Source organism: Mixophyes fleayi, chromosome 6, assembly GCF_038048845.1.
Source record: "Mixophyes fleayi isolate aMixFle1 chromosome 6, aMixFle1.hap1, whole genome shotgun sequence".
Classification (NCBI taxonomy): domain Eukaryota; kingdom Metazoa; phylum Chordata; class Amphibia; order Anura; family Limnodynastidae; genus Mixophyes; species Mixophyes fleayi.
In genome coordinates, this window is record NC_134407.1 from 203,499,665 (window position 1) to 203,513,232 (window position 13,568).

General features: G+C 42.0%; 1 protein-coding gene across 1 annotated transcript; it reads right to left on the reverse strand.

The window, feature by feature from the left end:
* Window positions 1-220: 220 nt before the first annotated feature.
* LOC142095231 (nuclear factor 7, brain-like) lies at window positions 221-3,122 on the reverse strand. The gene has a single exon (XM_075178128.1). It carries the CDS (start codon window positions 3,070-3,072, stop codon window positions 1,483-1,485), a length of 1,590 nt encoding a protein of 529 aa, XP_075034229.1. The 5' UTR covers window positions 3,073-3,122; the 3' UTR covers window positions 221-1,482.
* Window positions 3,123-13,568: the final 10,446 nt, after the last annotated feature.

Below are 13,568 nucleotides of genomic sequence, written 5' to 3' on the forward strand. Positions count from 1 at the left end.
TTTTGGCGTTTCTGGCCAACAATTGAATATGCCCCTAATAATGTAACTTTAAAAATGTTTTTAATTTAAAATCAATTTTAATAAAGTGTCCCTTAAAATAGCACATTTTCTTGTCTCACTCCAAACCATTTTAGAGTCTTGCTTTTCTATCATGTAGTAGAATTATCACGCAGGAAATACATATAAAGGTGTGTGCAGTAGCCTTCTGTTGCAGTACACATTATTTTTTTAACAAATACTTTTTTATTAGGTTTTATATGATTAGAAACATGGTAAACAATCATAGCAAGAATACAAATAAAAACATGTTTAAAGGTAGAGGGAATGTTAGGTTGGCAAGAGTTAGGAGGAGGGGGAATTAGCAAAGAGAGGCTAACAATGTTCCAAAATTCCAGAAATATGGAAAGTTAAAATTAACAACATAACCAAAACCAATACAAAAAACATGAGGCAGAGTTCTGCCCCCCCTGATAGTAACAGTACCACCAGGGCTGTCCAACTAGTGACCACAGGCTTGGTGTGGTCCTTAAAATGTATGTGTCCTCCACCTTTTGTGCCAAACTACATACACTTTATTATATGACATTTCTTTAATAGTATCTGACCTGGCAGGACCATATAGATATTATATATAACTTGCCCTTTGTCTGTACATATTATGTTATACCAATGATCCCATTGTTTTGCTAGAACTAAACTTTTGGGTTCTATGATGATATCATACATTGGTCTACACTTAATCTTTTATTTTTATTTTATTTATTCATTACTCTACCAGCAAAGCATATGATAGAAGCAGAGTGCAATATATAAAACAGTATTGTTTTAATGACTGAAAACCTTTGATCACATAATATATAATGAATAGAAGAGCATGAATTAGCGTGTCGCTATGGTGGGGAATGCTGGTGCGTCACTTTGCTGCTATATTGAGAAATGTTCTTTGTATTGTGTCTACATGCAAAAACAATATCTTGGGGTATATTTACTAAACTGCGGGTTTGAAAAAGTAAAGATGTTGCCTATAGCAACCAATCAGATTCTAGTTATCATTTATTTAGTACATTTTACAAAATGATAGCTAGAGTCTGATTGGTTGCTATAGGCAACATCTCCACTTTTTCAAACCCGCAATTTAGTAAGTATACACCCTTGTGTTGCTGGATAAGATAGGGGTGGAGATTCTGTATTTTGAAGGGATGCTGAATTAGTGGGTGGACATAAGGCCTTTTTAGCCCTACAGCATAGCGTTTAATGTGCCATATATCAGGTGTCAAACAAGCTTTTTATGACTTTCAATCAGATTCCTTTTGAATCACTTTATGCCTGAAAGTGCACTTATAAGCACAATTCTACCAACTAAAAACACTTGTACAAATGTGACACATAATAAAGACAGTCCAGGTGTCCTCTCACTCTCTAGGCTTATTAAAAACATAAATGAATATAAACTTAGCAGTATTATATGATTGTAGATAACAATTACATAATATATAAGCTTTCCTTAATGATTCTCACCCAGACACCCAACCCCACCCGGATTGCGGCATAGAGAGGCTCGGTAAAGGCAGTATTGAATGTGTGCAGGTGTATAATTGGGGTACCTAAATTATAAAAAGACAGTTGTCCAGCCTCATAGTCTAGATATATACCCAATCGCATAAATCGCTTAAGAGAAGGTGCAGCAGAAAGAAAAATCTGATTGCTATCATGCCGTAATGCATAACCTTTATAGCTTCTAACTAAACACCACGACTCTGCTGTGTTTCCAAACACTGAATCGTTCCCTTCCCTGTCTATACTGTCGTAGGACAGTCCTACCCTCCAGTTGTTAGAACCATATATCTCAGCTTCCCAGTAATGTTGTCCGGAGCAAAAACTAGTTTCACTTAAGACCTGGTAAGATTCAAATCTGTCATCTGTATCATCAATATCATCATTTGTTTCTGTGCCGTATGCAATTTTTAAATCGGCGGACACAGCTACGTTAGTAGCCGCAGTTTCATTATCCAGTAGTATCTCTGAATTCTCTGGAACGTAGAGTCGGCTCTTAACACTATCCACAATATTAGCCAATCCTCTGTGCAAGTTCAAGGATAGCAAAATCTCATTCACTTCATCAACAGCAGGGACAGGTTTGTAATCACGGTTATCAACATTACAAAAGTCACCTCTGCCTGATTCCTGTTCTCGTAGCACAGTCACTGGATCAGTCATGTTACACAGCTCCTCAATGTGACAGATCTTACTGCATAGCTCGTCCCTCTTTATCTCCAGCTGCTGGATTAAGTCAGATACAGGGTTTGTATTCTGTTTTACTTCTCTGGTTATGTCATCCAGGACTTGGGCTTCAAGAGTTTGCAGCTTTTCCTGGATCTCTTTAAAGACAGCAGTGACTCTCCCGGTTATACCGGCTGCTTTGTCTTCTGCCCTCTTTATGTTCTTCTGATGATGCTGCACATTTCTTTCAGTCTCGTCTCTCATTGAGATCAGTTGTCCAAGAATCTTCTTTAGTTTCTCCTTCTTTTTATTGGATGCATTATATATCGGCTCCACCTGATGTCCACGGTGCTTTCCATCTTGCTTACAGAACACACAGATACAGGCAGCGTCTTTGGCACAGTAATACTCCAGGACTCTCTTGTGGACGGAGCATTTTCTGTTCCCCAGGGAAGTGGTGGGATCAGATAAGACGTGTTCTTCTGCCTTGCTGTGTACTCTCAGGTGATTCGCACACAGATAAGCTTCGCACATCAGACAGGACTTAACAGCAGGTACAGGAGAGTGAATACAGTATGTACAAAAGATCCCAGTCTCCTCCTGCTCTGGCTGAGCAGACAGAAATCGCTCTGCAATATTACGTAGTGTTATGTTCCTCTGCAGTTCAGGACGCCTCTTGAATTCTAATCTGCATTCAGGACAGCTATAAACTCCATATTCTGATTGTTTATCCAGCACGCTATCAATGCAGACCTGGCAGAAGTTGTGTCCACATCTCAGATTGACAGGATCGGTGTAAATGCTCAAACAGATGGAGCAGTTCAGCTCCTCTCTCAGATCAGCAGACGCCATTGCTGACTGCAGGAGCAGGAAATGAAACTAAAAGTCTTGTTTTCTTATTAACACTTTCCTACCTTTCCTGCAAATTTGGCTTGAAAAAAACCAAACCCCTTCATGGTTTAGAATGAATGTAATGCTCCCTCTGGTGTCCCTTGTTCATACCTCACCCTGACTGAATGTGGAGCCCAACACTAGGACCCAGAGGAGGGAGACACAGGAGGAATGTTACTGAGAGGAATGGAGGAGATCTGTGTGGTGGGAGGATCAAGGAAAAGTGTGGGAAAAGGAGAGAGAAAGTGTCAGAGGCCGGAGCAAGTGAGGTATTACTGCTGCAGAGGAGGGGTGAGATGCAGTGAGGAGTTCATATAGATTGTGTCAGGACTGCAGATGAGAGAAAAGCCCTGGATGTAGGAATGGACTTATTAACAGTGTATATATTATGAAATGTACATATTGACTTGCAGCAGCCAACTAAGAATATGCAGCAGAGAAGAGGAGTATAAATAAATAGTTTATTTTGAAATATAGAGCTGGTCTGGTGACCATTATATTATATTATAGCATTGCACCACAAAGTTACTAGACCTGTGTGTCTCCACTATCAAAGACACTTTGTTGAACAACATATACTGTATGTGCGGGGACCCCCTGGTCATTTACACACATGCCCACAAACTAGCCAGTAGCCCTGCAGGCTAGTCAGGGGGTGCACTGCCTAACCCAGTGTTGGCTAACCTGTGACACTCCAGGTGTTGTGAAACTACAAGTCCCAGCATGCTTTGCAAAAATTTTTTTAAAAAAATAGCAGCATATTGCTGGAAGGGTATGCTGGGACTTGTAGTTTCACAACACCTGGAGTGTCACAGGTTAGCCAACACTGGCCTAACCTATGCACCTCAGCACTACACACTGTGACAGGGGGTTACGTAAGGGATAAGGGCAGCAGGTTGCAATCAGACAGTCTTTGAAGTCCACATATAGTTTTGCAAAAGTGAGCTGTTGTTATGCAAAATAGCCAATGAAGGCTTTCAACACAAGCTGCTCATCTGTGAACAGTTGTTACTGAGTTTATGGACTTCCTGACTAGCAGGAAAAATAATATCCAGTTTGGGCTCCTCTGTAGTAATCATTCCAGAGTCACTGTGCACATCTCGTTATGTTTTTTTTTTTTTTTTACTAACCAAGCTTTATTAAAGAATTGAGTTATATTTGCCACTTACTGCTGCTCCTCCTTGTTGCCTCTTGTAAAAAAAAACAACCCATTAGGTTATTCTTCTATCTGTTTTGATTTTTTGCTGACTTCTATTTTCAACATAGTTAACCTATAGGGCTAGATTTACTAAGCTGCAGGTTTGAAAAAGTGGGGCTGTTGCCTATAGCAACCAATCAGATTCTAGCTTTCATTTATTTAGCACTTTCTACAAAATGACAGCTAGAATCTGATTGGTTGCTATAGGCAACATCCCCTCTTTTTCAGAACCGCAGCTTAGTAAATCTAGCCCATAGTGTTTGTTTTCAATCTACCTCATACCATGCCCCTTTGAACTTTGAACCCTTCTGCCTCATATAGATATTTGGTTATATTTTGGTTTCCTCCTCATACTTGAGACCGCAGAGTACCCCCCTGACTTCCGGTACCTTTGTTGTACACCATTTACTCTGTATGGACCTGCCCCCTTCACAGGGAGGCTCAACTCGACTTCCCTTATTTACCGTCACCTTTTCCCTATGGAGTCGCATCCATCAATGAATCACTCTTGTCTTTATAATCCTCCATGTCTCTTAATCTTATCTCTTAATGTTAAAGGCCTTAATTACAGTTATATTTGTATTACAGTTGCTCTTTGGCACTTTAAACTATATTGTGCAGATATAGCCCTTCTCTAGGAATCATACTTTAAGATCCTATACCCCAAGCTGAATAACAAAGTCTACCTACAAATTTTCTACACATCAACTGACAGCAAACATAGAGCTACTGCTATACTCATACACAGCAAAACGCATCTTTTAGTCGATATCACTATAGCTCAGCCTCAGTAAAGAAATATTAGAATTATTGGTACCTTAGATTCGACTAAGCGTTCCAATAGCATCTGTCTATGCCCCAAATGCTGGACAGAGTGTCATAGATATTTTTAACCAATTATCTAGCACGGCCCAGGGTCAAATTATCATACGAGGCGATTTTAATACCACATTGGACCCCAAATATGACCCCAAGCCCGTATGGGCTCTCTCTGGGAATCTAAAAACTCTCTTCGCAATTGAAGTCTCATGCCCTGTACGACTCCTAGCTCTCCTTCCCCAATTTGATGAAACCCTACTCCTTAAATAGAAATCAATGTAAAAAATAAAGTGTAACAGTGATTTAAGGACCACCAGACATAAAAGTGAACTACGGATAAAGCAAACTATTTATTAGCACAAGTACATATAAAACATCACATATTTATCTGATTAAAACAGATTCTGTTCAACATAAAATATATAAGCCTGGATATATAAATAGATATCACTTGCTAGTCAAGATAATGGTGTGTTGTTGTATATCTGACGACTAGATATAAACAATAGTACACCTAGCTGTTAGATAATTGCAGGGTAAATAGTTATCAAATAAAACCCATCATATATGCAATATATCCAAAATGAAGCTGAGATCAGTCAAACGAACAGCACATAAATTCTCCAAAGTCCGAGTCAAAGATTAACCAGTAGGTTGTTATACAAACCGGTGTGAGTTCAGAATCTCATTAGCAAACAAATTCCTCAGTGTAAACACATTTAAAACAAGCTAGAGGTGTCGTTTTGCTTACCAGTCACTGTTGCACTTTATTTTTTACATTGATACTTGTTTTTAGGGGGAGTGCAGACCCCATACAATTGGTGATTTTCTGAACCATAGCCTGTTAAGCGCCAGGAAGTGTTTTCTTTTGTTTCTTAAACAGAAACACTTTACCGCCATCTCAAATTATACTCAATATTTTTATGGGAAGCCTACAAAGCCACTATTTGTGGCACACTGATAAGCTTATCTTCTGCTAGGAAAAAAGCTGAAAAGGCGCTGAATTAGGATCACAAATTGTTTCCCCCACAATTTTATATGAAAGATATCCAAAGCGCAAAACCCATATCAGACTCGTTGCTCTCAAAAGTCAAGTTATCCAAATAATATCTGAAAAAAAGCTGCTAAAACTATGCTGTGGCAACAGCAAAAGTATTATGAAAAAGGGAGACGGAGCAGACAGACCAAGGGGTATATTTACTAAACTGTGGGTTTGAAAAAGAGGGGATGTTGCCTATAGCAACCAATCAGATTCTAGCTGTCATTTTGTAGAATGTACTAAATAAATGATAACTAGAATCTGATTGGTTGCTACAGGCAACATCTCCACTTTTTCAAACCCGCAGTTTAGTAAATCTAGCCCTAAGAGAGAAATGAGCTAGATATCTCGTTAGTCCTATTATGACCTGTTAAAGGTGACCTGATATTAGATTCTAAAAAAAATTGGCGAGTCTTTTAGAGACTTTTATGCCTCACTGTATAATATTGAGTCGCCTACAACAGACCCTTCTTGCTTAAATTTACGAATACAAAAATTCTTAGATTTGATCCCAATCCCCAAATTGTCTTCAACACAGAATGACTTCTTAAACAAAGATATTACGGTTTAAAAAATGAAACTATCCAAGAACTTCAGTACCATGTCCGGACGGACTCACTCTTATACATTATAAAAGATTCTCATCCTAGCTCATTCCCGTGATGTTGTGGTGATTAAATTTTGTCCTCACAGGCCGTAAATTTGATCCAGTTACCACAAGAGCGAGTTGTGACTCTGATTGTTGTAGCATCTATAGACCGATCTCTTTATTAAATACGAATCTTAAACTGTTTGCAAAAATTTTAGCTATCAGACTGAACAAAGGAATCACAACACTTGTTTATCCTGACCAAGTGGGATTTATCCCTGGTAGACAGGTCTCTGGTAAAACCTGATGTCCCATAGACAATATGGGGCATAGTCCATTAGCTTTCCCATTCGCGGTAACGCGCGTTACTGTGAAAAGTGCGCAGTATTGGCGGTAATACGGTACCGCAATAACGCGGGTTTTCCTCTGCAACCTTATTGGGTGCGCACGATAATCCACGTTATTGCAGTGCCTTCACGAACCGGAAAACTAATTGAATACCCTCTATATCATCATCACCATTTATTTATATAGTGCCTCTAATTCCGCAGCGCTGTACAGAGAACTTACTCAAATCAGTCCCTGCCCCATTGGAGCTTACAGTCTAAATTCCCTAACACACACACACACACACACACACACACAATATATGTATCGCTAATAAGCAAAAACTTTCAATCTTGATGGTAGCTCTAGATGCAGAAATGATGGTCGACTGCATGCACCAAACACTAGCAACTGTGGGGAGCCCTTTTCTTTAACTATTTATTTTGAAAAATAGCAATCATGTACAGATAAGAATCAACAATTAGTACATTTGCAGGGCAAGAGACAAAAACAGAGAACAGTACATGTGATGGGCATATGTCAATGAAAATGAAAATATTTGAGTAGCAAATATATAAAATAGCCAGAGGTTGTCAATAAACAGGCAGGTGAGTATACAATTGTAATCCAGAATACTCAAGGAACTATACCATTTTATAACAATATAATGTGAGGGGGAGGGAGGGCACAAATAAATAAAAGAGGGGCAACAAAAGTTTCAGAGGAGATTACTACTTAGATTCTCTGGGAAGGGAAACAGCATCGAGAGTCAAGAATCAGCCACCTATGAACCTGGGGAGTCTTTTTAAGAGGAAGGAGTTGGTACAAGAGGTATGGGGTTATAAGTAAAGCCAAGGAGCCCAAATCTGGTGGAATTTATCATCCCTATCATGCAGGTGGTATGTAATCTGTTCCATCCGGGCAATAAACCAGATATAGGATCGCAGGGCCGCTAAAGGGGAGCCCTTTTCTTAGAGGCATAGCTGCTGTTTATTTCAACCCCACAGCGTCAATCCTTACTAATGATTTTAAATTGTCACACCTGGGGATTTGTCTGTGCCCGGACTGGGTTGTGTCTCTGGAGCTGAACTGGTGGCTACGTGCACAAAGCTGGCTGGCCCGATTATGTCCTTTTGCATGAGAGGGAAAAAGCAAGTGTAGGTGGTGGTTGCTGAGAGTTCAGGAGATTACTAAGTATGAGTGGCACCGGAGATTGGAAAGAAGTCAAGAGTAGCAAGTTGGTGATCAGATTAGCAAAGAAGACCGGACTGGAACCGAAATGCTGGACCGGACTGGATCCAGAATGCTGGAACTGGAATCCTGAGACCGGAATGGAACCAGGACGCTGGAACTGGAATGCTGGAACCGGAATGTTGGGATTGGAACCGAAACGCAGGCTGCGCTGTCTGGGCAGAAGAAACTGAGTAGACTGCAGACTGCTAGAGGACAGGTTGGTGTTTGAGTAATCAACGTTGCACTGGCTACAGGTTAGGGCTTCAGAAAGTCTTTTTATGGTAACTGCTGTCCGCTAATTGGGGGCTGTGGTCAGCTGATGTGAAGCAGCACTCTGACTGGCTGAGAGGGATCAGGTGATTTGATCCAAGATGGCTGCGCCCAGGCATTGTTTGGGGAGGGAACTCTGAGAGTGCTATCCTGCAGAGACATCGGAGACCAGCAGACCACAGGGACAGTTTAGAAAGACAGCAGGGGATTAAGTAACAGGACTTGAGAGTCTGGTGCGTGACAAAAATCTTCTGCTTATCAGAAACGTAACGGTACTGGACAAGGCTGTCTCCCTTAATCATTGCTCTGATGATAGAGGGCCTGATTCAAGTAAAGCAAAAAAAATTAGTAACTTTGCAAATTTTAAATGTGATGGCAGATTTATAATTGGGATAAGGTATGTTCTAGATCAACTTTAAATTTCAGTGTACAAATAAAGCTATCAAGTATTTGTGTGCTACATGAACAAACAGCCAGTATTTATCTTATGTGCAAAATAATAAACTAATTTGCACTCCTTGCATTGTAACATGGTTTTGTCCAGGAAAAAACTTAATAATTTTTTGCTTTACTTTCCTTAATGAATCAGACCCAGAGCCTTTAGCTGTAAAACCCGGACATATCTGGTATCAGAATTAGCTCATGACAAACTTTCTAATTAGAAAATCAATTCTAACAAATCTGAAATTTTAGATCTGAATCTTCCCTGCAATAAGATTCACGATTTAACAGAAAAAGCTAGATGGCCTTGCCATCTCACCATTGGCTAAATACCAGGAGGCATCTTTACAAGCCCAACTTGAGAGATTGGTCTCTGCCTGTTTCCCATAAACCCCGGGTGGACTTGGAGAAGGCCCTCAATCCCTCCTTTCCCATTGCAGAGTTTTTGTGGGTTCCTAAAGAATGGTGACCCCCCTACCGCCGCTTTGTCTAAACTTACTAGAGACTCCTTAGCTATTTAGGATAAAGCCATTGAGGCTGATAAAGACACCTCTCTCCCCACGTCTAATATTTTGCTGCTAGCACTGGCCAAACTTATCCCAGATCTCCGTATTTCCTCTTGGTCCAATAACGGTATAACCTCTCTCAAACATCTTTATTCCGCGGAAGATCTTATGTCTTTTGCCCAGTTGCGAAACCAATACCACCTACTGGCTCATGACTTTTACACATTTCTCCAAGTATTGTTGGTGTAATTGTGGCGAGATTAGGGACATCGTCCACGTCTTTTAGAGCTGCCCGGTGGCTTATTCTTTATGGATAGAAGTTTTCAACCTAGCTAGGGCATAACCCACCATGCTCTCCCTCTATTCCCTGACTTTTCACCTCTTCCCTCCGCAAATCCACTCTGCTGACAGATATGTGATTGGCCATATCTGTATCACCACTCATGCCGCCATCTTGGAAGACGTCTACACTCCCTTCCTCACACAAGATAATTTTTAAGGTTCAGCTCAGCTTTGAGATGGAGAACTGGGGAGATCCCTACTCTACCGCAGCATCTTCACCCTTAATAAAGTGGTTTACTTGACACGAGTTCGTGGCTGACTGTATGAGACTACATTGTTATCAGGCATCCCCAGGAACTTCCTCGCCTTAGGTCTCTACATTTAATTTTTGCTATGTATCATTTGATTTATGGTGCTATATTTGTCCATTTTGCATTATGAATATTATTGTGTACTTCCCCCATTATGTATCCCCATTTTTGTCCTTTTGAGGTTCCTTTCCCCTTTTTTTTTACTAATAAAAACTATTGATGTAAAAAATTAAAAGAATACCTTTGAATATACATTACCAAACCGTATAATTAACTTTATGCAGCAAACTTTCCCCCTATTAGTGATAATTAAATCAGACCTCATTAAGTGTGAGGGGAGTGGGGGCCTCAAAGGTGGGGTCAATTTGGCATTGCCGACCCCCATCACTTCTGGGTTTCATAGTCACCACTCCCCCCTGCATCCATGTTTGTTAGGCTTCTGCCGCAGGCTGAACTACATAAAACTGGATTATCCAACTTTATTTAAACATAAGTACCACAGTGTTGTACAACATTTACAGCAATAAGCAAAACTGGATTAAGACCGAATGGGGCTCTAGATGGAATAGACGTTTTGGGACTCCCACTTACTGTTATTTTGCACAGGCCTCATAACTCCAGTCTGTGCTAGCCTGTATAGAGCAGACAACTAATCACTGTAGGCCAATGTATAACAGACCTCTAGGCTGTACTATCCTGTATATAGTCAAAAGAAGAAGAAAAAAATGGATTTCCTATTTGATTGAAAAATTTGCACGCAAATGCATGCGTATATATACACCTTATTCAGAGTTAAAGATACATCCAGGCCTCTCTGAAAGGCAGTGACAGGTCTGACTTCAATTCACAAACCCCATTTGTTCCTCAAGTTAACAGTGGTGAGTGTATTCAAATGTTATTTTGGGAGAGAACACTTATGCCACATCTATGTTGGCACATTGCTCCATTTTGAGGAGTCCAGTTTGCACAGTAAATAATAAGAGAGCAATAAGGGAACATGCTCAACATCTTTTGTGAGTTCAGGAATATATTTGAGACTTGCTCATTTAAAATCTAAAAGGTGCAAGAGAATACATTTCCACCATAATAATTTCTCTCTGCAGCCACTAGAGGGCCTCACAGGATCTGTGAAGCCTTCAAATCTCTTTCATTGCTATTCACGCTCTGAAACTACATCAACATGGTACATTCAGATAAGAATATGAAGCTTCTCTAAGCTATATATGGGAAATGATTTCTGACAGCTAACTCCTAAAATCAAAGCTAATCATCCAGGCCCGATACTAACATTTGGCAGCTTTAGGCAGCTGCCTAGGGCGCCGGGCTTTTTGGGGCTCTATTGCCGCACAGAAAGAAGAAATTTCGCTCATAGGTGAAGGAGTGCACGGAAGGCAGTTGGCACAGATCACATTGCTCCTATCTGTCCCCAGCTGCCTTTTCACCTCTGACCTGCAGGGTGCGCTGTGGGACAGAAAGCTCACAGAGGGGAACTGACAGGTGATCAGTTCCCCTCTGACTATTATAGGGAGGACAGAGCAGCAACAGGTAAGTGGGGATGGAGGGGGATTTAATGTACTTGGCGGGAAGTTGATGTTGAGGGGGTTAGGCATAATGAGGGAGTTAATTATGAGGGTGAGAGGATTAATGGGGTGCTTTTTATGAGGCTGAGGAAGTTAATAATTAAGGGATTATGTAAATGAATTATGGTGATGAGGGAGTTAATGACTATAAATGGGTTAATGATGTTGAAGGGGTTATGATGATGCTAAAGGATTAATGACTCTGAGGGGGATAATGTGGGAATTAGTGGTTATAAGGGGGATCATTTGTAATGTGGGTTAATTAATGATGAGGAGATTACTGTTGATAAAGTGGCTATTATGATGAGACATTTAATGATTTTGAAGAGGTTAATGACAGGATTGATTGATGAAGGTGGTTAATTATCATGACGGGTCATTTTTGAGGATTTGGGGCTTACTTACGATGGACCGCTGCTGTGTGCTTGGCCCCCAGATTAAAATTTGCCATTGCCTTCATGCAATATGTGGGGAGAGGGGTGGGGGTGGTACCAGGCCCGAATTTACCGCTAGTGAACTGCCTAGGGCCTAGCGGACCCCAGAGGGCCCCCCCAGACTCGGCGAGCAGGGTAGGCAAGGTAGAGGGGCGCTCCCCTCCACGCTCCACCTGCCATCCCCTTCTGTCCGCCGAAATGGTGAAGAAAATTAAGGCCGCGATAAAACAAAGATATCGGTGTAATGTGTGGGGAGAGGGGTGGGGTGGTATTGGTGTAATGTGTGGGGAGAGGGGTGGGGTGGTATTGGTGTAATATGTGGGGAGAGGGATGGGGATGGTATTGGTGTAATGTGTGGGGAGAGGGGTGGGGTGGTATTGGTGTAATATGTGGGGAGAGGGATGGGGATGGTATCGGTGTAATGTGTGGGGAGAGGGGTGGGGTGGTATTGGTGTAATATGTGGGGAGAGGGATGGGGATGGTATTGGTGTAATGTGTGGGGAGAGGGGTGGGGTGGTATTGGTGTAATATGTGGGGAGAGGGATGGGGATGGTATCGGTGTAATGTGTGGGGAGAGGGGTGGGGTGGTATTGGTGTAATATGTGGGGAGAGGGATGGGGATGGTATTGGTGTAATGTGTGGGGAGAGGGGTGGGGGTGGTATTGGTGTAATGTGTGGGAGAAGGGGTGGGGGTGGTATTGGTGTAATGTGTGGGAGAAGGGGTGGGGTGGTATTGGTGTAATGTGTGAGTAGTGGTGGTGAGAGTGGTATTGGTGTAATGTGTGGGGAGAGGGGTGGGGTGGTATTGGTGTAATGTGTGAGTAGCGGTGGTGAGAGTGGTATTGGTGTAATGTGTGGGGAGAGGGGTGGGGGTGGTATTGGTGTAATGTGTGGGGAGAGGGGTGGGGGTGGTATTGGTGTAATGTGTGGGGAGAGGGGTGGGGGTGGTATTGGTGTAATGTGTGGGGAGAGGGGTGGGGGTGGTATTGGTGTAATGTGTGGGGAGAGGGGTGGGGGTGGTATTGGTGTAATGTGTGGGAAGAGGGGTGGGGGTGATATTGGTGTAATATGTGGGGAGAGGGGTGGGGGTGGTATTGGTGTAATATGTGGGGAGAGGGGTGGGGGTGGTATTGGTGTAATGTGTGGGGAGAGGGGTGGGGGTGATATTGGTGTAATGTGTGGGGAGAGGGGCGGGGGTGATATTGGTGTAATATGTGGGGAGAGGGGTGGGGGTGGTATTGGTGTAATATGTGGGGAGAGGGGTGGGGGTGGTATTGGTGTAATGTGTGGGGAGAGGGGTGGGGGTGGTAGTGGTGTAATGTGTGGGGAGAGGGGTGGGGGTGGTATTGGTGTAATGTGTGGGGAGAGGGGTGGGGGTGGTATTGGTGTAATGTGTGGGGAGAGGGGTGGGGGTGGTATTGGTGTAAT

Bases quoted from the DNA above. Each gene is read 5' to 3' on its own strand.
- LOC142095231 (XM_075178128.1), bottom strand. From the start codon at position 3,072: ATGGCGTCTGCTGATCTGAGAGAGGAGCTGAACTGCTCCATCTGTTTG.